Raw genomic sequence first — 25,682 nt, 5'->3', positions numbered from 1 at the left:
GTAGGTGTCTGCTTGCCTAGAAAGAGCACTTAGGGCTTGTAGTCAAGTCCACTGAAGTTGCTCTGGAACTTAATTACTGCACTGGGGCTGAGCAGCCTGAGATAGAGGAGGGTAGGGTGAGCTATAAATGGAGAACTCTTAAATGGAGAAAAGCAGAATTTAATAGGCTTGGACTCTGTTGCTCGCTAGCTTGCACTGCTCACACAAGGCTCACACAAGGCTCTGAAAGTTATGATGCAGGGGTGGTTTCTTCAAACCTTTTTGCAAGTAGTAGTTAGAACAGCCATTAGTGCTATGGAAATTGCATAATAATGCAGTCTGTTTTCTCAACATCCCAGAATGGTTTGGGTTGGAAGGGACCTTAAAACTCATTTTTTCCCACACCCTGCCGTGGGCAGGGGCACCTTCTATATGCTGTATTCTCAAGTCTTTTAGCATTAGTGTGTAGGAAGATTAACTGTATTCAAACTAGAGCTGTTTCAGAGCAAGATCTTGAGATGCTGCAGTTTTAGATCAGTGTCCAGATCAACACTTTAGAGAACATTAGCCTGTGACTCCATGAATGACAAAGCTGGGGTGGGATTTATAGCTGACAAGGGCCCCCTGCTCTGATTAGTAACTGCTGTTGCCACCTCATGCTGGTACTGACAACTGAGCTTCATGGCTGTGCTGAAGTTGCTTTGTGTGATTTGTTCCTTATTTGTTGCTCGTCTGTTCCCTGCAAGGGGAAAAGCAGGCAGAGGAGGAGGAGCCGCAGCCTGTCCTGACACAGAACGGCTCTCCTCGGCTGAACCGTGTTAACTTTGCCAACCAACCGTGCCCGGAGGTCTACGACGTCCGTCTGCAGCGGAAGGAGAACGAAGGATTTGGCTTCGTCATCCTCACCTCCAAGACCAAACCTCCTCCTGGGGGTAAGTGCCATGTCCTGGTGGCTCTGCTTAACCTCGCTGGGGCTTCTCCATGGATCTCTTCCTGTGCAGTGCTGGTATTTCCCTCATAGTCAGCTTTCACTCACACTGGCACAGCCCAGCCATTTGAGTGTTGGTATGTCTTGTTCACCCAGCTGTGACATAAATGGGGAAAAGGGAATTTAAATCTCACACAACCCATACCCAAGTGTGTGCACTTGTCCCAGGGCAGCATTTGGGATGTAGATATTTGTCAGGCTCTAGTGATGTTGCATTAATTCATTGGCATTTTAATGGAAGCATAGTTTCAACCTTGGCTTTATATTACCTAATCAGGTAAAAATTCTTATTCTGGAGATCTGAGGAAGTAGAGTGTACAGTATTTGGTGGAAAACAATGAACTTGTTACTTACTGTCTTTGAGCGTGTTTGTCTAGAAGGATCATCAAAATGAAAAAGCAGTCTGGTCTGGTATTGCAGTTGTGAGATATTGATGCGGCTCAGGCATAGTTGTCTCTAGTTCTGCCTCTGTGCTCATCTCTGGGAAAAGGACTGAAATCGATCTTTTTGCCTTCTACTTCTCAGAACATTTCTTCTGTTCTCCAGTCTGTCTGTTCTGGCCCCAGAGCTTTGGTTTCTGGAGGAGTCTGTGCAGGGCATAATGTCCCTCTGGGGTGAACTGAGGGAACCAAGCCAGGAGAGCTGCAGGAAATTTGAGGCAATTATTACAAGTGCATATTCATCTCAGAGACCAGGAAAAGCGGTCACATCTATGCAAAGCTGATGTAGCACCTTGCTGGCCTTGCACAGGCTCCCTGCTCAGGTCCTCACCTGAGTGAATCAGTCCCCAGCAGGAGAATCAATCCCCAGCAGGAGAAGTTTGATATATTTTTAAAGTGTGTTAAGGGTTAATTTTTGTTTGCAAGTAGGAAGAGTTAGCACATGCATCTGAATGTCTGTGTTACAGTGGATGACCGTAAATCTCTCTGAGCCCACACTGTCTGTCAGGGTCGATGCATGAAATGGAAAACTACATTATATATGGTAAAACCAACTGTTCTGGTGCGCTCCAGGGACATACATTCTCACTCGTCCCTTTGCAAAATATGATCCATTTCCTTCCCGTGTTTTCCTTCAGGCACAGCACCCTGTACATGACAAGGCCATGCTGTGTGGTTGGCATCTCCATTCACTCACAGTGAAGCATTCCTTGTTATTTGCAGGTGTGTCCTGTACAAGCAATTTCACCCTTTGGAGCAGGAGAGGAGGGACAAACACTGATCTCTGCTCTGTGGTGACCAGTGACAGGACCAAGAGAACAGCTGGAGGTGTGCCAGAGGAGAGTTAGGTTGAATATTAGGAAGAGCTTCTTCACCCAGAGGGTGGTGGGGCACTGAACAGGCTCCTCAAGGAAGCAGTCACAGGTCCAAGGCTGCCAGAGCTAAAGCAGTGTTTGGACAGCACTCTTCAGGCACAAGGTGGGATTTGTTTGGATTTTGGGATGTCCTCTGCAGTGCCAGGAGTTGATGATCCTTGTATGTCCCTCCAACTCAGCATATTTTGTGATTCTGTGACTGGCAGTTCTCGATCTTTGTGATGCTCATCTGATGTGCACATGGTAGGATTCTTGAGGCTGCCCTGTGCAGGGCCGGGATTTGGATTTTCATCCTTGTGGATCCCTTCCTGCTCAGGATATTCCATAATTTTGTGAATACTTACAGTGTTGCTGTGCCTGTTCTTGTTTCTTAGTGATTCCTCACAAGATCGGGCGGATTATCGAGGGAAGCCCGGCTGACCAGTGTGGGAAGCTGAAAGTGGGTGATAGAATCTCAGCGGTAAACAGCCAGTCCATTGTGGAGCTCTCCCATGACAGCATTGTGCAACTCATCAAGGATGCAGGCAACGTGGTGACCCTCACAGTGGTGGCTGAGGAAGGTAAGGAAGGTGCCACCACACTGTCAAAGTTGGGTATTTATCACTGCTGAAGTTTATTGGCTTAAATGGAGCATTTGAAGATGTTTGGAAATTTAGGAGAGTAAATCTTACAATATCCTGAGTTGAGTGGGACCCGTGGGGATCGTCAACTCCTGGAAGTTGAGTAAGTTGGAAGCTCATGTGTTTGCTCTGGAAGAGCTAAAGGCAGGTGGGATAGAGAGAGGAGCTGCCACAATAAGGTGCTTGTACCCAATAAGGAGCTAAAATTAGTAACAGTGCAATGAAGAGTGAGAGAAATTCTCATGTGTGAGAGACAGAAAACGCTGCTAACATAGAAACATCCTGTCCGGACCTTGTATTCTCCAGCCAAAGAGAAATGACCCCTCAGGGGGCTGCAGCAGCCACAGGATCATGCTTAGTGAGAAAATCTCTCCCCAGCTCAGGGGCCCACCTCCTGCTGCTGCAGGTCCTACCAGAGCTCTCTTCCCAATGCTGCCAGGATGCTCTGTCCCTGCTCTAAGGCCACAGGGACTCCTGCTTTTCAAATCTCTCCATTTAAACCATGAGTTTTTGCTTTCTCCCGTGTTAAAACCCACAAATTCCCTGATGCTGCATCCCTGCAGCAGAAACATGCTGCAGTTCTGTCTGCCAAAGCTCCTCTTTGGAAAAGGGTCACATCCTACCACACAGGGAAAAAGCCTTGACAGGGCTTTCCTGCCAGTCTTGCACCTGCAAAACCTGCTGTGTCACCTGAGCAGCAAAGCGAGTCCTAGGTACTGCAAAGTCCCATCTTTGGAGACTGTGACTTAATGACAGCTCCCATGTAACACTGCATGCACTGTGATATTGTTTCTAAACAAAAATATAAATATATAAAATCCAGTAATTTGGAGAGAAAAGCTGTTTTCCTGCCCTGCATTTTTCTTGAATGCTGCTTAATTAACTCCCTATCATTATTTTGTCCGAAAGTTGGCTTTCTTCACCTTTGAAATAAGAAATAGGTATAGCCAGGCTGTGAATAAAGCCAGCAGATGATTCTCTAATTTCACGTTCATTGCAAATATTTAACATGCCATCTCAGCCTGTAACACAGAATTTCAAAGACTTAATGTTCCTTTTTGTTAATGCTTGAAGTAGAGAGACCTCTATAAGTTGTTATTTTTCTATTAAGATTTTTATTTTTATCAAATCTGGTTCATTCCAGTTTGAAGGGACACACTTCAAAGCAGTTGCCATGGGTGATGTTTATAAAGCAACTGAAGTTTGAGTTGGTTGAATTAGATCTGTTTTCTCTGCAGCTTTTAGTCATCAAATACAGACTGATTTGGGTTGGAAGGACCTGAAAGCCCATGGGGTTGCCATGATCAGGACCACCTTCCACTTGTTTTCAGAATAAATTTTCTGAATATCATATTTCTGCCCATTATTTGTGTATGACCTTGCATGGACTTTGTGTAACAACCTTTCCCACTGCCTCAATTACAGATTTGGAGCCAAAATACAGAGAGAAAAACACAACCTGGGGAGGCTCAACAAAGAGAGGAAAGAACCCCTCAGTAGCAGGTGGTAAAACCAGAGAAAAGATCAGTCAGAAAAAAATCTGTGGCTCAGAGGAGCGGGAGTTGGCATGTTTGAGATGTAAAGAATTTTGTGACAGTGAAGGCGAAAGAAGCAGAACCGGTTCCACTGGAGTGGGAATATATCTCCACTTTAAAATTCCCCTCAATGTAGCTGAAGAAATAAGAGTTTACTCACAGTAGAGCCCTGTGTAATGGGGGAATCCAGCATGGATGTGGGCGAGTCGAGGCTTCAGACACTCAGGGACAGAGCTGAGTCTCACAAGGATGGTTCACACCCAGGAAAATCCAGGATACAGCTCCAAAAACACAAAATGCCCTTTTTGCTGGAAGCTGTTGAGCAGCGCAAGGCAGAAACCCTGATAGAGTTCGCTGTTCCCTAGCTTTGTCCTCTGAGAGTGGCAACAAAACCTCTGCCTGGTCCCCTTCCCTGCCCCTAGGCTTTAACAGGCCTGTGATCTTTGCTTTTCATGGGATTAAATGAATTCCCTTCATGCGCCAGAAGAGATTCTTTAACATTTTTCACAAAAGCAGGAGCCTGTCAGCTTTTGTCATGTATTAGTTGGGAACACACGAGACGAGGCTGCAGAGAGGGCTGCAGGATTTGTACAAACAGATGGCATTTTTCTTGCCTATGCTTCTAAATTAAAAATCTGAGGGTAAACCAGGAGTAAAAGTTGACATTTTGTCTCTAGAGAAAAACCTCTTTAAGGCATGTCATGAGAACAGCATCAAGCAGATGTGTGGAAGGCTCGGGAGGTCTCACATACCTGAGAAATTCAGTGTAATATGCTTTAAATTTCTCTTCCCTTAACATTCTTGACCACTTTTTTGTATTTTAGTGGAATTTGTTTGTTCTTAATTAAGATATGCGGTGATGTGCTGCATCTAATGAGGCTGGAACATCTCTAGTTCTGGTGCTGGGAATTATTGATTGCTTTCTAACCCTTTCAGGGAAAAGGAGTTAATAGTTTATATTTCAGCACAGAAGTCCATCTTGGGCCACTGCTTGCCATTCAGGTTCCAGCTAAGAGGCAGCTTTTTGCATAGGCTGTGGTTCTTTATTCTTAAGCGAGAGTGTCATTTTTGTATCCTGAAACACGGGGCTTTTTCCAGAAATGCACTGGATGTTTGTAAAGTGCACACTAACAGTATTTTCCCTGGAGGGAAAAATAATAGGAAGTTATTTTAAATGGTTTTATCAAAACCTTTTTTTTCTTACTTAGCTTTTGGGAGAAGGCAAAACACATTAACATTCCTCTTGATTGCCTGTCAGTGAACTCCTTCTCCCAAGAGACCAGTTCCTTACCTGGAGCTGGGCAATGGAAAACTGTTGTGCCTTAAATGAGTTGGCAATTTCCCTTTATTTGATGGGGCCTTCACCTCTAAATCCCCATTTCTCCTGCAGATCTTCATTCCCTTACCTTAAAGAGGGGTATTTCTCAAATGGACATTGTTCTTCATCTCTTAAAAAATCTTATGGTAATGATTATCTCAACCAATTTCATGGATCTGATCAGCCCTGATCCCCTCTGGCATTTATCAAGTTGCAAACAGGCTAAAACCCTTCTGTTCATGTCAGGATCCATACAATTGTGTTGGTATTTCCAGAGGAAAAGCAGAGTAAAAGAATAAAAATAAAGACTAGAATTCCTAAGAATTAATTCCATGGAACTGATGAGCTGTACTTGTGTTCCTGGCTTGGAAAATCTTCTCTCTGTTGTGCCCACATGAGCTTGGCTCAAGGTGTTGTGGCTGCAATTCCTTGGGAGCAGTAGCCCCCAGCACTGGTGGTGACCATTGTCTGGCTGCAGATTTTTAAAGTTGTGACTGTTGATTTTGTTTGGATTCTAGAGCAACGTGGTCCTCCATCAGGAACAAACTCGGCCAGGCAGAGCCCAGCCCCACAGCACCGACCACTGGGATTGGCACCGATCAACCCTGACAGGTTGGGAAAAAGGGTCTGGGAATGGTGGGAAAAGCATGGCCAGAGGGATTAATGTGAAGGCAACATCCACGTCCTTTCACCTTTCCGTAGGGGAGCTACAGAAGGTGAAGCTGGAAAAGAAGTTTCTAATAGTTACCGGCTGTCCTGGCCTGAGCACAAGCACATGGCACAGTTGGATGCTGCTTCAGGTGTTGGCAGCCGTCATTCCCAGGTACAAGAATCCATCTAGAGGGTGTGGAGACACGGGGAATACTCATCCATCAAGGCACTCTAGTGGCATTATTACAGAGTTCTCAAAAGCAGAATGTTAAAACATTTCCCTGTCGGATACAGGTAGAACAGTTGTGTATAAAAACATACTGAAGTGTCTCACAGAATGTTTTTGCTCATGTTTCAAATGTGATTATCTCCTATGGGTTGTTGAACATTCATTATAGCTATGAAAGAAACGCAAAATGCTTGTAATGGAATGACTATAGACCCTTTGGCAAAGTTTCCTCAAGAATTTTGTGCCTATCTCAGACTAAGAAGGAAAGATATTCTGAATGTTTGGACTTGGGTTAAAACTGAGTCACCGCCAAGTTGGGATGAATGCTGTTTAAGTGCTCAAAATATAGAAATATTGTGATATTTTTCTAGAAAAACAGAAGGTTAAATCTGCCTACAGGTCCTCATGTCTCTTTTTTTTTTTTTTTTTTTTTTCCCTGTGACTTCCTGCACAGAATGCTGGCTGTTTCCCAGTGGAGTTGGAAAGGGGCCCTCGAGGGTTTGGATTCAGCCTCCGAGGAGGAAAGGAGTACAACATGGGCTTATTCATCCTCCGTCTGGCTGAGGATGGGCCGGCAGTCAAGGATGGGAGAGTCCACGTAGGTTTGGCTTCTCTAACCAATTTGTTGATGCAGTTGATACATTAATTTACCCAGAGCGGCAACAAACTTGGATTTTCACAAGCACAGGGTCCCAGAACAGCATCTTGAGCCTTTGCCCTTCTTCCATGAACAACTCTGGCCGTCCCAAAGGAATTGTCTGCTTTGCTGGTAGCATCCCTGGGTGTGAGTAGCAGGTACTCACGGGTATTTTAGGAGCCCCAACAAGAGATTGCACAGTGCACCAGAGAGCTGGGAGGAGAATCACTGTCCAAGTCAGTTAATTTTTGAGGAATGTTTGTGTGTACATTGTGCTGCGGCTGTTCTATGCCATTTCTGGAGATACAATCCTGATTTTTTTCCCCCAAATATTATGTTAATTCTTGCCTTTGTGTAAGGAATACACTCTCAAATATTGTAGTAAAAGCAAAGTACATGGATACAACAGAAGGAACAATGGTAAGCGAGACTCTGTATTTGCTGCCCAGGGCTGGATTTTCAGAGACTGGAGCATCAAGGTGAGCCAGGTGCCCATGAAATGCCATCCCTTGCAGTCCTTGTGCTTCCCTGTTGCTGGCATGTGGCTCTGCCTCTCTTTGTCCTCTATTTGCAGAATAGGGCTGGCACAGATACTTGCTGTGAGGCTTAAATGGATGTGGAATTCTTAGTATTCTTAACTTCTCCTGTTCTTCACAGTAATTGGTATTTTCCCCCATTTGCTTGAGAGACAGCACAAGTTTAGCATTCAGTGCTAATATTTTTTCTCCTAGTCCTTCAAGTGGTGTTACATTGAGCTCCAGGGCTTTGCTTATTGGGCAACCAAAAAAATTGTTCAGCCCAGAGAAGAAGAGCCAGAGGTCAGACCTCACTGGGGTCTGCAGCTTCCTCCTGAGGGGCAGGACCAGTGTCAGGCCCTGAGGGAGTGGCTGGAACTGTGTCAGGGGAGAATTATGTTAGATACTGGGAAAAGGTTCTTCCCTCTGAGAGTGGTCTGGCAGTGGAACAGGCTACCCAGGGAATGGTCACAGCCCCAAGGCTGCCAGAGTTCAAAGAGTGCTGGACAATGCTTTCAGGCACAGCATGGGATTGTCTGGGCGTCTTGTGCAGAGTCACGTCTTTGATCTTCCCATCCTTGACACTAAGCTCCTCCCAGTGCTGGCATGTGCCAAGTCACCAGCCCAGCCCAGAGCACGGATGGGCTGAGCTCGCCCAGCCTGAGGTTATTCACATTTTTAATTTCTTGTCATCTGGATGTGGTGTCTCTTTCTGGTTGTACTTCAACGGTGTGAGGAGGAACTTCTCATCCAGCTGCCTGAGCTGTCCCGGTGTGTCTCAGACCCAGCCTGTCCACGAAGAGCCGGCAGTGACCTCCTTTTGCAGAGTGACTTCAACAAAGCCCAGGAAGCCTCTTTAAGCTGCTAATGTTACACACCAGTGACATCTGTTGGCTGCTATGTGCAGTGCTAGATAGGCTCCCGCTCCCTTTTTTTCCCCATTTCCCTTCTCGGTTTTGCCTAATAGAGAACTATTTTTGGGGTATGCTATTCCAGCAGCTTCCAGCCCCTTTCCAGCAGCCAGGGAAGTTAGCGCTGGCAGGAAATTACCTGCCTGGTACCTGTGAGAATTGTTTACTGGCTCTGAGACCTCACCACTGATCTGACCAACAGAAAATAACAATTCCTTTCCCTACATCAAATCCGTTTGTGTGGTGTTCAGCTTGGCAGTGGGTATAGGGAAGGTGCTGTGTCCTCCCCTGGATAAGGTGACCTCAGACGAGTGTGATGTGGTTGATCCATATGCTACCTCCACAGCATGATCCAGGATCAATGAAAATGTATTCAAGCACATCCTGTATCTGCCTCATCACTTGTAAATAAATAGAAGATGTGGTTAAGATCTCTGAGATCTTTTCCTGAGCAGACAACCTCTGTGCACCTCTGAACCCCCAGATCCTAGGGTAACATCCTGCTTGTAATCCATGGAATGGTGTCACTAACGCCCACTGGATTTTAGCACGAGAAGGAAAACAGAAGCATCTGCCTCTGTTACTTTTTCTTTCTCAATTAAAAACCAGGTCACAGTGTCAGAGATTCCCAAAAACTAATCTGCTGCTCTTGTTTCCTCAGGTTGGTGACCAAATTGTGGAAATTAATGGAGAGCCTACCCAAGGAATCACTCACACACGAGCCATTGAGCTGATTCAGGCTGGAGGAAATAAAGTTTTGCTGCTGCTGAGACCAGGGACTGGATTGATACCAGATCACAGTATGTTGTCTTAAGGGCTTTTTGGTGTTGAGGGTGCAAGGCAGGGAAGTAAAGTGGGATAAGGAGATTCTGCTGCTTGTTCACTGCAGTAGTTGGCAGTTGCCTTTGTGACAGCTGTGCATTTATTATTGAATTAAATTCAAAATTAAAATATAAAAATTGAAAAATAAAATATCTATTTTCAAATACAAGGACTATTTGGGGTAAAATTAACACATGACGGTACGTAGGAGTATTGCACGATCTGAAATTATTCCATATTTCTAATTAGTTTCTCAGCTCTGTCCAAGCTAATCAAATTTTTCTATAAAAATATAATGATTAACCCCGATTGCCTTTTAATTTAAGTGAAAATTCTCTGTGCTACAGTATTGTTAAAAGTTTGTTTCTGTACGTATTTACTTCTGGTTTTAGCCTTCTAAATTATGAAATGCCTTGTTTTTCAAAGCCAAAACTTCAGGAAGCAGGAAAGGGATAACTTTACTCTCCAAAGGCATTCAGTTTGATTCAAGGTGATTTCTGTGTCTACAAAAGGAAACCACAGCTTTGTAGGCCAAAAAAAAAAACCAACCCAAAAAACCCAGGAAGGACAGCAGAGCAAATGTTTGAAGGAGCCGCAGAGTTCAGAATTGGTGACTTTGTGTCTGACGCAGTCCCAAGACTGCAAATCAGAGACTCGTGGCAGTGGCAGCAGCAGCATTTTAAAGCAAAGAACATATAACTTCCTTAGTCTTTGTAAGCCCTGATGCTGACACCAAGGTGCTGATGGCTAAACTTCCTAAATTGTAGGGTCACTTTTTCTGATAAGGAGTTTTTCAGTCACAGTGACCAACCCCAAGCTTATCCTTTCAAAATCCCAAACACACAGTTTGAGCTACCAAATACTTTGTGTGTTCAGTCACTGGCATGACTTACTGGCCTCACTCAAAGGGTAAAATCTGCTCAGAACCGTCTCAATTGCTTTCCTCCCGAGAGCTAGAAAAGGATCCTGAGCATCACTACTGGCCCTGCCGGTCACAGAAATTCCCTGAACTTGAGGGAGAAACAGAATCAGACAAAAGGGAACCTCTCGAGCATGTCCAGGCCAGCCCTCTGTCTAGAGTGGGGCCTGGGATAGGTGAAGGAAATGGTGGAGTGGGGAAGGGTTTATGGCCTCTTGCCTTGCTGTTAATCCCACATTTCTGATTGAAGTCTTGCTTGCTGTACTCTGTGATTTTTTTTTTGGTATGTACTTCTGGGCTTTTTCTCTTCCTCCTTCAGGTTTGGCTCCTTCCAGTCTGTGTCCCTACGTGAAACCTGAGCAACATTAAGGGCTTTCAGTGCTTTTCTTGGTTTTTCCTTAAAGACTTGGTAAATCTGCATGTCTTGTTTCATCTCTTCCTATTTTTAAAGTGCAAAGCTATGAATAACCCCAACTTTTCACTGTTTCAGATTTCTTTAGGCATAACAGCTCTAGTTTGTTAGGTTTTATTAAATAGTGTAGGTCAGGGACTTCTTAATTTGAAATTTTGCTTTGTAGGCTCTAAAATTGTTTTGATTCAAGACCGTGTCAGTCCTGCAGGGATCCGGCATTCTGAGCACTAGATATTTTTATCTAAAATCACATCCTCACGGTTGTTGTAGAACAACACAATACAGAAAGCTGGCTAATAAAGCTTTAAAAGTATGCTACTCCATAATGTTTTTTGAATTGAACTCAGTAGTTTGCCAATTATTACTTTTTGTGTGTTTAACCAAATCTCTTGCCATTTGCTTCCAGGTGATTGGGATAGCTACAATCCTGCTTCATCAAATGTAATATATGAAGAACAGTCACCATTATTATCTTCATCTTCCCATTCTGCTTTCCCATCTGAAGTGTGTTATTTAGCAGTACCAGGAGAAGCTTCAACCGGAGTTCAGCTGTCTGAGGAACTGGAGCAAGAGAACACTGTGCCTGACAAGATAAGCACTTTAACTGAAAACCTGTGTGAGAGGAAGCCTCAGTCTTCTCCCCAGAGAACAAAGAACAGATGGGAATGTCCCTCAAGTCCTGGGTTTGGAATCACTAAAGGTAGTTCAGAAGCAAGGACCAGAAGGGGCAGATCTGCCAGTCCAGCAAAGTCAGGGGCTGCTGAAGGATACCCTCACATGGGATTCCACAGCCCCAGGAAAGGGGATCCTGAGAAAAACAATCTCTCATGTAAATCTGACAGTTCCAGGAGTGAGAGTAAAATCACAGGAAAAGGGATGAAGAATAGTGACAAAAAGGAGTCTTCCCATGGAAATCGAGGAAGGTCAGCAAGTCCCCAAAGGCATCATGGCAAGCCAGGAAGCACAGAAACAGTGGGAAGGATCCAAACATCCTGTTCTGTTGAGCAGTTAAAAGGTGGGAACGGTAAACCAGAAGTCACCAGTAAAGAAATAAAGCAGAAGACCCCAGGAAAGACAGAAGGGTGTTCTGCAGACCAACATTACCCATTGTTTAGTGGGAATAACCTTCTCTTTAGGGACTCCAGGAGAAATGCCTCTGAGGATGATTTATTAACCAAGTCCAGCTCTGGAGACACAAGTTCCAGCAGATTCAAAACCTCCAGCCTTTCCAATATCCCACTGCTTTCCATGGAGAAACAAAAGAGGGTGGAAACACAGGAAGCTCTTATGCTGAACAGACACCATGGAGAAAGACACATGGAGAGACACAATGAAACCAAAGATGGAACTTCCCAACCTGAGAAGAATTCTCCAGTAAGGAAAATACTGATAACTCCTGGGCCGTGGAGGGTCCCCAGTGGCTGTAAGGGCACCCCAGCAGCAGGGGTGCCTGGAAAACGGGTGTGACAGACTGAGAGACGCTGGTTTTTTTTTTTGAGAACAAACATGTTTTGATCAATTTTCCAGTAAGGGTAATTTAAAGCATTGGTTTTTCTCACACAGTTGTCTTTTTTTTTTTTTTTTTTTTTAATTCCTCAGAAACTGGTTGTGGGGGGGAAGTATTTGATTTGTTCTTAAATTATCTAAACTCCATGAAGGATTTTCAGATTGCTTCAGTGAAACCCTTCCTGAGCTGCTGTCCCCATGTCCCTTTGCAGGCCATGTCTGCTGCTCCCAGTGTTGCACTGCTGCAGCTTCCCTGAGTATTGTGAACTCTGAACAAAGTTATTTAATGCCGCTGTTGCCAATGTGATCCTGACTCACTTCCTGTTGTTGTGCCAAGCTATCTACTGAATCCAGTCAATCTAACCCTTCCCACATGGATTCCAGTCAGAGACAAGGCAGGTTTAGGTGTTTTCTCTAGAGCAGGTTGCATGTTTACATCAGGAAACCCACGTGTTCTTGCTGGGTCAGGGAGAACACAGGCGAGTTGGTTCTGTCAGTTCCAGGACAGCAAATTAGCTGCTGATGCTGCTCAGTTCATATGTTTCCTGGAATTTTTATACCTAATACAAAACCCTGGTATATGTATTTGACACAATTTTGTAATTTTGCTTTTTCTGACACAGCAGAATCACTTTAGTTCCTTGATTCACAGGGATTTGGGTTGCAAACATCCATGAGAGGAAAGAAGATTCTGAGTTCTGTTAAATAACACAGTTCCTTTGGTTTCACTTGTGGCACCATGACACCCTCAGCCTCAGTGTGGAGTTCATACTGAAGTCCCATCTTTAATTATTTAATGCTAGTTAGGAATTGGGTTTTTTTCCCCTCTGTAGAGGTAAGAACCGACCTTAGGACAGACTCAGCTACCAGAGCAGCTTTTTCAGTGAAGTTCTTGCCTGTATATTTTAGAACTCTCCCCTATTTACTATGGATGTGTGATCAAGGAGCATTGGTGACAAACAGGGTACAGGAGACATCCCATCTATGGTTTGGGCTGGCAGAGATGTTTTAAAGAGGGATGTTACCACCAGAACCTACTGTCACATCAGTCCTACAGCTGTAAGAACAATAGAAATGGAAGGGGTTTATTTTATTCACAGTTTTAGTGATTATTTCCTGACATCTGAGATTTTTAATGACTGGAGAAAAGTGGTGAAAGAAGGCCCTTTGCTGGAGAAAGAAGAGTAAATCACTGAGCTTTACTTACTTAAAATACAAACATAATTTGCTCTTTGCAAGTGAATATCTCATTTTGGCTTTGAAACATTAAATGTTTTTGAAGGCTAACAAAGCACAGTGAGGCAGTTCTGAGTGGAATTCTTCACGAGTACAGCTGAGTGCTCAAACAGCTTTTAAACAAAGACTTTGGGAATGCAAAAGGCTTTAAAGCAGCTCTGAACTGTGCTCACCTGCTTGACACCAGGGTTGCTATGTAGCATAACACGTACAAATACTCCCTAGGTGGAATATGACTGTGAAAATTTAATACTTTGAAGTAGCCTGTGTAGAAAATGCCCTGTGTTCTTCCCCAGAGGTTGGCTGATGTTGAGCTGTGTGCACTTGGCCTGACCGCTGAGTATAGTGAAAAATCCAGTCCTTTAATTCCAGATGAATTAGCCCCACTGAAATTATTTCCCTGCCATCAACTGTATTTTTCTATATGTTCATGTCACCTGATAACGTCTTACCTGTGTGTGATTTCTCCTTCCATAGACCTTGTATCTGTACTTCCTGTATCGGACTTAGCCATGTGGCCTTGGAATGCTACGCAATGTATGGATGTACTGGGTGTAAATGTTTATATATTGTACAGCACCTTTATACAGACTTCTGAGGTTCTGACTAGAGAGAGACCTGTAAATCGCTCATTATTTTTTATATAGATATTAAAAACAAATTCCAGTTCATGGCCTGTTGATTCTGCACTGTCTAAACCAGGTTCTTGCTTGGCTTTCAGGGGTGTCATGCAGGTTTTACCCACAAACATGCTACTCATCTGGAAAATGAATGCAGTTTCTCACTGGAAGTCCTTGATCCCCTGTTCAAAAAACAAATGTTCAGCAAAGACGGTATCAAAACCATTAAGTCCTGTCAAAACAGTACAGTCATGAAGTACTTGTCCTATAGGTTTATTTGTACATTTTGCTATATAAAATTGTCGTCTCCTTTTATATCTCACAACTTTTCCTTGTATAGAAAATAGCTGTAAACAATTTAGTACTAGCTGCAGCTCTTGTATGGCTTTAGTGCTTGATGTCCCGCACCAGTTCCTACTGGTTTCAGTGCTAGCTGCCAGGATTCAGCCCCATTAATCCAGTTTTTCTGTGCATGGCATGGGATGACTTGATGAGGCCAGCACATTCTGGATATTGTAGAACAATAAAGCAGAAGGAAAACCGATATGTACACTGAGAATCTGTTTAAAAACTGAATGCCAGTTCCTGAATTCAGTTTGCAGGAGGCGTTTGGCGCTGCCACAGCAACCAGAGTTTTACTTCGCTGCAGCTTTGGTCTGGGAGATACGGAGTTGCCCCCTCCTAACCCTTACCTCCTCCCCTCAGCCCTCTTCTGTCGTGTCCTCTTCTCAGCCCCTCACCCCTACTTGAACTTCCAGCCTGCCCCTGCCCCATCCCTCTCTCTGCCCTTCACCACTCCCCAGCTCGCCCTGCCCCATCCCTCTCTCCCCCCACCACCAGGCTTTTACTATAGTTCTAAGATCTCATTTTCTTTTAATATAATAGAGATCATAAAATAATAAATCAGCCTTCTGAAAGGTGGAGTCAAGACACTCATCTCTTCCCCGTGTCCTGGGGACCCTTGAACACCACCACAATCACCGGCTTGAGCTGGTCTGGGAAGCACCAAATAAAATAAAATACAAAGCATTAAAAAGATAAAAATAAAAACTAAAAAAAAAATAGCTTAAAATTTAACACTAAATTTAATTAAAAATAAATGAAAAACAAAATAAAAACTGTAAAGTGCTGTAAAGTGCCGTAAACGTTCCATAAAAGGTAGTCCCGTAATTCAAGACCCTCAAACACCACCACAATCACCAGCTTGAGTGGGTCTGGGCAACACCAAATAAAATAAAAAGCTTTAAAAATAATAAAATTAAAAAATAAAATAAAATAAAATAAAAGTTTTAAAAATAGAAAAATTAAAAATAAAAATTAAAATGAAAAAAAAAAAGCTTTAAAAATAGAAAAATTAAAAATTAAATAAGAAATAAAATTTAAAAAATAAAAAGCTTTAAAAATAGAAAAATTAAAAATAAAAATTAAATAAAAATAATATAAAAAATAAAATTAAAAGCTTTAAAAAAACCAATTAAAAATAAAAAAAAATTAAAAAATAAAAAGCTTTAAAAATAGAAAAATTAAAAATTAAATAAGAAATAAAATTTAAAAAATAAAATAAAAGTTTTAAAAATAGAAAAATTAAAAATAAAAATTAAAATGAAAAAAAAAAAAGCTTTAAAAATAGAAAAATTAAAAATTAAATAAGAAATAAAATTTAAAAAATAAAAAGCTTTAAAAATAGAAAAATTAAAAATAAAAATTAAATAAAAATAATATAAAAAATAAAATTAAAAGCTTTAAAAAAACCAATTAAAAATAAAAAAAAATTAAAAAATAAAAAGCTTTAAAAATAGAAAAATTAAAAATTAAATAAGAAATAAAATTTAAAAAATAAAATAAAAAGCTTTAAAAATAGAAAAATTAAAAATAAAAATTAAATAAAAATAAAATAAAAAATAAAATTAAAAGCTTTAAAAAAAACAATTAAAAATAAAAAAAATTTAAAAAATAAAAAGCTTTAAAAATAGAAAAATTAAAAATAAAAATTTACTAAAAAAAAAATTAGAAAAATAAAATAAAAAGCTTTAAAAAAACAATTGAAAATAAAAATTAAATAAAAAATTAGAAAAATAAAAACTATAAAAATAGAAAAATTAAAAATAAAAATAAAATAAAAAATAAAATAATTTTAAAAATAAAATAAAAATAAAATAAAAACTGTAACTGTTCCATAAAAGGTAGTGCTGTAAAGCGCGACTGTCGTAAAAGGTGTCGTAAAGCGCGACTGTCGTAAAAGGTGCCGTACAGCAGAACTGTCGTAAAAGGTGCCGTAAAGCGCGACTGTCGTAAAAGGTGCCGTAAAGCAGAACTGTCGTAAAAGGTGCCGTAAAGCGCGACTGTCGTAAAAGGTGCCGTAAAGCGCGACTGTCGTAAAAGGTGCCGTAAAGCGCGACTGTCGTAAAAGGTGCCGTAAAACAGAACTGTCGTAAAAGGTGCCGTAAAGCGCGACTGTCGTAAAAGGTGCCGTAAAGCGCGACTGTCGTAAAAGGTGCCGTAAAGCGCGACTGTCGTAAAAGGTGCCGTAAATCAGAACTGTCGTAAAAGGTGCCGTAAAGCGCGACTGTCGCAAAAGGTGCCGTAAAGCAGACCTGTCGTAAAAGGTGCCGTAAAGCGCGACTGTCGTAAAAGGTGTCGTAAAGCAGAACTGTCGTAAAAGGTGTCGTAAAGCGCGACTGTCGTAAAACTGCCGTAAAGCGCGACTGTCGTAAACCCGCACCTTTTACGACAGTCGCGCTTTACAGCAGTTTTACAACAGTTGCGCTTTACGACACTACATTTTATGGAACTTTTACCGTACTTTACAGCACTTTACGGATTTTATTTTGTTTTTATTAATTTTTAATTAATTTTATTTTTTAATTTTAATTTTTATTTAATTTTTATATTTAATTTTTCTATTTTTAAAGCATTTATTTTATTTTTTTATTTTTATTTTTATCTTAATTTTTAGTTTTGATTTTTTTATTTTTAAAGCATTTCTTTTATTTTTTATTTTTTATTTAATTTTTATTTTTTATTTATCTATTTTAAAGCTTTCTATTTTATTTTTTAAATTTTCTTTTTAATTTAATTTTTTGTTTTAATTTTTCTATTTTTAAAGCATTTATTTTTTTTTATTTTTACTTTTATCTTAATTTTTAGTTTTGATTTTTTTATTTTTAAAGCATTTCTTTCATTTTTTTAATTTAATTTTTATTTTTGATTTATCTATTTTTACAGCTTTCTATTTTATTTTTTAATTTTATTTTTTATTTAATTTTTACTTTTAATTTTTTTATTTTTAAAGCATTTCTTTTATTTTTTAATTTTATTTTTTATTTATTTTTAGTTTTGATTTTTCTATTTTTAAACCATTTCTTTTATTTTTTAATTTTTTATTTCATTTTTAGTTTTAATTTTTTATTTCTAAAATATTTATTTTATTTTTTAATTTTATTTTTTATTTAATTTTTAGTTTTGATTTTTCTATTTTTAAAGCATTTCTTTTATTTTTTTAATTTCATTTTTATTTACTTTTTAGTTATAACTTCTCTATTTTTAAAGCATTCATTTTATTTTTTAAATTTTTTTTTAATTTTTAGTTTTAATTTTTCTATTTTTAAAACTTTTTATTTTTTAAATTTTCTATTTTATTTCATTTTTTTTATTTTCCCATTTTTAAAGCTTTTTTAAAATTTTTTATTTAATTTTTATTTTTAATTTTTCTATTTATAAAGCTTTTTATTTCATTTTATTTAGTGCTGTCCAGACCAACTCAAGCTGGTGATTGTGGTGGTGTTTGAGGGTCTTGCAGTTACCCCGATTAATAGGTAGAGATGATGTTTGGAGGCCACAGTGTTACAGGTAGGGGTTAAACAGTTTTTTAGGGTCTTTCAGGTGATTCTTCAGGGATTTTTAGGGATATTTTAGGGGTTTTTTCTGCAGAAGTTTTTTAGGAATTCTCTGGAAATGTTTAGGATACCTTTAGGGCTTTTTCAGGGCTTTTAAAATAATTTTTAGGGTGTTTTAATGACTGTCTTACCGGGGCGCCCCAGCCACCCAAGGCACCCCATGCCGGCGCCGCGGCGCTCCAGCCAAGCCTCCCATCAGCGCCACCCGTGGTCTCTTCCCCTCTCCTGCCGCCGCCACTGCATGGCGGGCCGAGCCGCACCTTCCCCACCGCACCCTCCCACTTCAGAGCTGCTGGATGGCGTGGCTCTGCCGCCTCCTGCAACCACGGACGTCCCGGCGTTTCCTTCCACAACCGCAGCCGCAGCCCCGTTCCCGTTCCCACAGCTCCGCCGCCTCCCGCACCCCCCGGCCCGCCCGCCGCCATGATGACTGCCCGCGCTGCCGTAGTGACGGAACCCACGCATGCGCAGTTGCTACAACCCCAGCACCAGCGATATCACTCTGCGCCGACTCATCAAACCACAGCGCTGCTTCTGGGATCAGCCGCACGCATGCACAGTTCTATCTCCACGGCCCCGCCGCCACCCCCCACTGCGTTCACCACAGCTTTGGTACAGCCCGCTCCCAGTTCCGTGCAGCTGCGTGCCGCTCTCCGGCCACAGCTGGCATCCATGTGCCCTGTCACGCCACTTCTGCCACCACTGCGTCTATACACGGCACCACAGCAGGGGAAAACTGCAGCGCCTTGCATGTATCCTTCTGCGTCTCTCCTTCTGCCGGGCACCGAGAGATCCCTCTGCAGCGCGTAACCCTGAGCAACCGATACCTGGTGTGCCTCCGTGTTTTCGCCTTCCACACTCCTAGCACCCAGTGGGACTACTTTGTGTCACGATTCGTCTGCACAGCCACATCCATGCACACAAACCGTGTGACGAGGAGGAGGAGGAGGTTGGAATATGACAGCTGCTTTAATAAATACAGGACAGACAGAGAATTATTTTGCCCCTGCAAATGCCAGCCCTTTGATCCCAACACAAAAGAATTTCGAAAAAGAACTGTTCCCAAATAGCTCCAGAGTCTCCTCAGTGTTTGGGACAGATTTCTCGACCCAAAATTAGACAGTAAACCCTGAAAATTCACCAGCATTAATGCCAAAATTAGAAAACTCACAAAAATCTTTTGATAATTTGCACCTAACAGACTGGTGTGAAAAACGCCAAGCACTTGCTTTTAAAATTTTTGAAAGTTTAATAGTAATAAAATGGTTATAAAAATAGTAATACAATTAGAGTAATAATAATTTGGACAATTTGAATTAGGACAATATGAGATAACAAAAACAAAGAGTTACGGACATCGGGGTACCTTTTTCTGGGCAGCACGGGCCCGAAAAAGGACCCCCGTTAACAAAGGATTAGCTCTTAAAAGCAATAGCTTGTTGCAGAGTCATACACTTCATAAATGGTGCATAAATTCCATTCAAACACAGGATTCTGTCTGCTCATCATCAGCTTCTTCCTTCTAATCCTTACAGTGCCTTTGAGGCAGGAAGAAGTTCATTTCTTCTGATAACAGGGCAATACATTCTTTTTCTCTGAAAGATCCAGGTGTCCTGTGGCCGCTATCTCACTGCAAGTCCTTTCTTTAAAAAAAGTATCTTACACAGCATCGTTTCTATTTTAACAGTTTTTGTAACCTAAAACTATATTTAACACACTACTTAAGAGAATTAATACAGCATTACTTTTTAACACAACACATATAATATTAATTTTATTATTTCTGAGAAGCCAATCATAAAATACATGCATTTTTCACAATCCCCATTCTTATTATTTGTAAATCCTTTGGCTTGAGCAATATTTCTTATCTGCTTGCATCTTCTGGACTATGCTGGCAAAATAAAACAGGGGATTACACAAGGAAGAAATATAAAAACAGTTGTAACACATAAAATGAAAGATCTTAATTTCTTCTAATACATTACCCTACCAGCTAGGTTTTAACATTGTTTTCTAATTTTTGGACTGGTACCTGGGTTATTATACACATTTTTTTTTTTTTCTTCTTTCATTTCTTTTGCTTTTTCTAGAATGACTTTTCTGTGCTCATCAATTTTCAACAATCTGATATATTAAACTTTCCACAAACAGCCCCTTCTTTGGCCAATAAATAGTCTAAAGCCAACCTATTCTGATACACTACAGGTTTTGTTTGGCTTCGCTGACTTGATAATAACTCTAAGCCTGGGCGGCTCCATTTGCTATCATTTCTATAACTGCTTGGAGTCTTGTAATACGACTCAATAGATAATTTGGGGTCAATACAGAGTTCAATTGCTGTGCTGGTTTTACTTTTTGTTTATTATTTGTTTTTTTTACCAAATCTTGAACCATATCTTCAAGATTAAATTTAAAACAAATCCATCTCTCTCCTTTTAGACATTCAATTCCAAATCTATTACCACTTTTTCCTAAGTTTCTTGTAATCCAATAATTTACTCCATTTTGCCTACAGGTTCTTAATTTGGATGGGTTATAACAGTGGCTGTTGACATAGGTGTGTGTAATAAAAGAGGAACTTTGGTTTCTTTCCACATGATGCTTTCTGTAGCATTTGTGACACGATCTTGCTGGTATCCCGAAAGGGAAAAGAGAACAAATGAGTGCCAGAAACAGGAATAACAGAGGTCCAGTATGGCTTATACTCCCACCTCCCAGGCCTGTGAGGTTGCAACCCACAGCAGGTGTATTTGATCTTCTCGGTGGCAAAATACAGAGGCCAATCTGGTCTTGCCCTCTATTTCCTTGTCACTTTCTCTTAACTAATTTCCAGGCAAATTGGTTTTGACACCCTTTAACTGTGGTCTCTTACCGTTCTTCAGGTATCTCTCATTCACCAGGCACTAATAATTCCCATCCACAGAGCTAAGTTATTACTTTAACACTTTTTGCAATAAGAGCATAAATGTTGTGCAACTACGATACTAATTATTCTCACAATTCAAGCATTTACTTTTAACCCAGCTAGCATGTCCAGTATTGGAATGAATCAAATAAAGTTTACTGATGGAAATGGTAATTCCCCTTCTCCCCTGCACAATTCTCAGGCTATGGTCAGAACACAAAAACAGTCTTGATCCTTCTATCTGGAGTATTCCTCCCCTAAGGAGATGTTTTATTCAGGCAGTGCTTGAAACCAGTGGTATAAGCATTGTCTTAATTCTGAATTCAGTGTTATTCTTTGTACATTTCTTGGATCATTTGGCTTTCCCCAAACTATTACCACTCAGTCCGAATTGGAAAGTCAGTTTGGTATCACCCGGTTTAAATGTGATAGTCCATTGATTCTGCTGGCATGAATTCACCCTTTTTCTATGATTCTGATTGTTGCTTCGGTAGTACCTGGAAAGGACTTCTTAGTAGCATAGTAATAAAAGTAAGATAATACTGCATTAACTTTTACCATTCACTTTTCTTCCAAACTTTCTGGGTTTAGCTAAAAGCTTTTTCCACAGCAGCCTCTTCTTCTTCTATCCAGCTGTGCTAATAACTGCAGAGGCAAATTCTTCTTTTTGTGAGTTACAGTTAGTTAAATAAGAAAAGCTAGACCAATTTTAACACTAGATGTATCACATCTATTGCTTTTTACTTTTTGGGCAGCATTTAATTGTTTTAGCCTTACAAACCCATTCTTCAGGAAAAAAACCCAAAAACCAAAAAACTTCTTTTTAACAGCCAACAAAACACACAAAAGAAAAGACCAAAAACCTTCTTACTTAAGAAAAACAAACCACTTTGTGAGGTTTGGAGAGTCAGCAATCTCTGCTTTGATTTTATCTTTTAGTGCTAGCCCCCCTCCCACTCTTTTCACGGCCTTGCTGTCAATGCCGTGCTGCCACTTCACTGCAGGGCCGGAGCAGGGGAGAACAGCCACGGGCATGGGGACCCTGGGGGCAGCCTTGGGTCCCTTTTGCCCTCTCTCTCTCTTCTTCTCTCTCTTTCTCTTTCCTTCTCTCTCTCGGCCCACTTACTGGGGCCGACACTGCCATCCTCGACTCGGGACCCTGGCAGTCTGGGAGCCCCCCGGCAGTTCCGCCACGGAGCCAGCCCGCTCCTGCCCGGCAAACCCGTGTGTCCCCTGCTGCCAGCACCGCCGCTGGGTCACCTCCATGGATCGGTGCCTGCCGCAGCCCCCGAGACCCCGCCGCTCATAGGGAGCGGGCAGACACCTCCCAACCTTGACAACCCCAAACCTGGCGTCCCCAGGTGCTCCTGACATTCTTTTCCTTTCTCTAGTCAACTTCTCCTCTTTTCCCTTCAAGGAGGGCCCATTCTGCTAAACCCTTTCTGGACCTCAGTTCAGCATTGAATAACCTCCTAACAACCATGTGTTGAGACACTTCTCTGTCTTTCATGCAAAAAACCCGCATTCACACTTCGCTCTCTTCTAGCACCAAGATGTCATCACTTCACATTCTAACATCTCAGAGTTTGCTAACCACCTCCCTACTTCAACTTCTCTCTTTCTTCTCTTCTTACATGTTTTTTGGGGTTTTTTTTTTTTTTTTTTTTTTTTTTAATTCAACACACCTCAGATGGTATGAGGTGAACCTAACTAAATTACTTCCAAAAGTAAGCTTACAACTTTCTTTTACTAGGATTGCAGTAGCTGTTGTAACTTAAATACCTACTGGCTAGCTGTGGCTTACTGAGTCTAACATCTTTGATATATAAGCTACTAGATATTTTTTTACTCTTCCTTACTCTTGAATTAAAATTTTATGAGCTACTCCATTTTCTGTATTTATGTATAAATGATAAAGGATTTTTCTAACAAAGGTAAGCTTAAAGCTGGTACTTAGGCTAGTTTTAACTTAACTCTTTTAATTTAACAATATCTTCTTTGGTCTGTTTTATATAATCTCCTTCTGTCAATTTTTTACATACACGAATTTTGCTACTTGTGCGTACCCCTCAATCTATAATCTATAATATTTCCATCATCTAGGTAATTTTCTGATCTCTCTCTTTGAAGAGGGAGGGAGAATGAATAAAATTCTTGCAATTTTCTCATGGTTGGTTTTCTAGCTACTTTTATTTATTAAGTGTCTTAAGATATTTTACCACTGGGTAGTGAGTCTGAGTTCTTTTATTAACCTCCCTTAAATCCTGTACTAGTCTATAACTCCCATCAGACTTTACTGGGGGAATAGGGATATTATGAGGAGACATACAAGGTTCTAATGCCCCATCCTTTATTAGTCCTTCTATTACTGGCTTCAAACCTTCCCGTCCTTCTAAAGATACAGGATACTGACGTACACATACGGGACAATCTTCTCTCTCAATTGTAACCCTTACGGGGTCGATATTTAATCCTCTCCTATTTCCTTCTCCAGCCCAAACTTCTTTGTTGATTTTTTTTTTCTTCATCCTCTTGGCCTAATTTTAAAACTCTAGCTGTCATTTTCCCATTTTCTGATATAACTCCTATTCTTAATTGCACTTGTAAGACCCTTCCCAATAAATTGCTACCTGCTCCTGGGACCAATAAGACATCTCCCATCCAAATTTTAGTTTCTTCCCTCAATTACTACATCTTTAATGACCAGAAATGTAAAACTTTCTCTTTTTGCCCCTGTTACTTTCACTATATGTTTGCTCACACTATAACTTTTTGGAATATTTAACAGGCAGATTCTCTCTGCCCCTGTGTCTATTACAAATTCCAATTCTTCTTCTTGGGGACCCACTTTTGAAGTTATCACAGGTTCCAGATGGTATTTGTCCCCCCCAAAAAATTAGAGCTTATGACTGCCCTATTCCTCCTCTGTGCCCATCTCTTTAAAGATTTTCAGATCTTCCGCTTACTTAGGACCATTTTCCTATTTCTCTTAAGTTTGTTTACCTATTTAGTTGAAGTTTCTTCTTTCCCCTCTAAAAGCTGTCCCTTAAAAACCTTTATGCAATTACAATAATTCTTCATGTGTTTACTCCCCTCCTCATTATTTTTACCCCACTCAGGAGGTACAGCTGGCATTTTGTCTTCTCTGGGGATCCCCGCAGATTATCTTTTTTCCTAAGCTTGTATTTCAGCTGCTCTGATTATTTGCCTTTCTTCCTGAGAAAAATATTATTTTCATTACAGGCCGCATCTCTTCTCAAATACACATGTTTGGACCTAAAAATTGGTCTAATTGTTCAGCTATGCCTATGGGATCCTCCAAGTATCCCTTTTATTTATTTCTTAAAATTTCAGACCTCAGACCAAGTCAAAGGAGCATTTACAAACCCTGGTCCGCCCCCTCCTATAGGAGCCTTTTTTAATGGAAATAGACTAATCCCTTTATCCCATTCTTTTTGGATTTTTATCTTCTATAGCTTTTCTCCCGTATTTTTAGGAAGAATCAGGAGAGGGCTTTCTTCTACCTGAACTTTTTGTGTTTCGATAAGGTGATTCCTTTAGAGAGTTCCGCTGAGCAACCGGAGCTGTGGTTACCAAGGGAACGGAGCTCAGGGCAGGACGGGGGAACTCGGCACAGCTCTGGGTCTGGATGCTCCAAAGGCGGGGTCTGCAGGGGGAATCGCCCGAGGGGCTCGGCACAGCTCGGGGTCTGGGTCCTCCAAAGGCGGGGTCTGCAGCCGGGATCGCCCGAGGGGATCGGCACAGCTCAGGGTCTCGGTCCTCCAAAGGCGGGGTCTGCAGCCGGGATCGTCCCAGGGGCTGTTCCGGTGCAGACCGAGCTGCAGCGTGGATCGGCCCCATGTGGCTCACGGCGGCTGATCCGGCAGAGACCAAGCCGGCGACTGACCCCGGCTGCAGCGGCGGGAGCCGAGCAGAGTCAGGGCAGCCGGGGATGAGACAGACGGGACCCCCCCTCGGTGCGGTCAGCGCGGTACCCACGGTGCACACGGCAGGACGGACCCCCCGCCCCTTCCGCCGGCACGGCCAGCGGAGCGGCCGCGGGCCAGGCGGCCGGGACCGGGACAGACGGACCGGGACAGACGGACCGGGACAGACGGACCGGGACAGACGGACCGGGACAGACGGACCGGGACAGACGGACCGGGCCGGAGCCGGCACAGGGACTGGGGGTGCAGCCGCGAATGAATGGGGGGACAAACGGGAAGGGATGAGGTAATATTTCGTTCCCAGCCTTATACTTTCACCGTTTTTCTTTTATTGCCTTTAAAAATGTTATTTTCTTACAATCTGCCCCCTGCCCAGCATGTGGTATACCCTTTTTTTTTTTTTTTTTTGGATTAAACGGTTTTTACAAATAATTCCAGAGTTTAACAAAGCAAACTTCTGCTTGGATACTTTGAAATGGTCGACGAGTTAACTCATGACCTTCTCATGTTGTTTTTCTCACCACCCTTTTATTTATCCTTTGGCAAATTACACATCTTTCAGTTACTTGTTTTTCTACTCCAAAAATCTCAATGCACCCATAGTTCCTTAAAAAAATGATCACACAAAGCCTGAGTATCCCACTGGGCGTTTTGATACATGTCCTCTGCTATTCCCTAGTAAGTATTTTATTATCTGTCTTCCATCAAGATGTTTCTA

The 25,682-nt window shown here is 41.5% G+C and overlaps 2 protein-coding genes across 5 annotated transcripts in view; both read left to right on the top strand.

Annotated features, from left to right (window-relative positions):
• LOC129130432 (membrane-associated guanylate kinase, WW and PDZ domain-containing protein 3) overlaps positions 1-11,397 on the top strand; it is a 54,604-nt gene extending 43,207 nt beyond the window's left edge. For all 4 annotated transcript variants that reach the window (XM_077190485.1, XM_054648866.2, XM_077190484.1 and 1 more), the window contains exons 15-22: positions 726-911; positions 2,657-2,842; positions 6,274-6,367; positions 6,458-6,578; positions 7,090-7,233; positions 9,360-9,498; positions 10,759-10,848; positions 11,258-11,397. In XM_077190485.1, coding sequence (XP_077046600.1) covers positions 726-911; positions 2,657-2,842; positions 6,274-6,367; positions 6,458-6,578; positions 7,090-7,233; positions 9,360-9,498; positions 10,759-10,808 — 920 coding nt within the window. In that variant the 3' untranslated portion in view covers positions 10,809-10,848; positions 11,258-11,397. The remainder of the gene's footprint in view (positions 1-725; positions 912-2,656; positions 2,843-6,273; positions 6,368-6,457; positions 6,579-7,089; positions 7,234-9,359; positions 9,499-10,758; positions 10,849-11,257) is intronic.
• LOC143695686 (membrane-associated guanylate kinase, WW and PDZ domain-containing protein 3-like) lies at positions 10,859-14,264 on the top strand. Its single transcript, XM_077190443.1, has 2 exons — positions 10,859-10,865; positions 11,258-14,264. The coding sequence occupies exons 1-2, from the start codon at positions 10,859-10,861 to the stop codon at positions 12,316-12,318; spliced, it is 1,068 nt and encodes a 355-aa protein (XP_077046558.1). The 3' UTR covers positions 12,319-14,264.
• Positions 14,265-25,682: the final 11,418 nt, after the last annotated feature.

This window comes from Agelaius phoeniceus, chromosome 25 (assembly GCF_051311805.1).
Source record: "Agelaius phoeniceus isolate bAgePho1 chromosome 25, bAgePho1.hap1, whole genome shotgun sequence".
Classification (NCBI taxonomy): Eukaryota; Metazoa; Chordata; class Aves; order Passeriformes; family Icteridae; genus Agelaius; species Agelaius phoeniceus.
The sequence above is the reverse complement of the archived record's forward strand: the minus strand, read 5'-3'. Positions and strand labels throughout refer to the sequence as shown.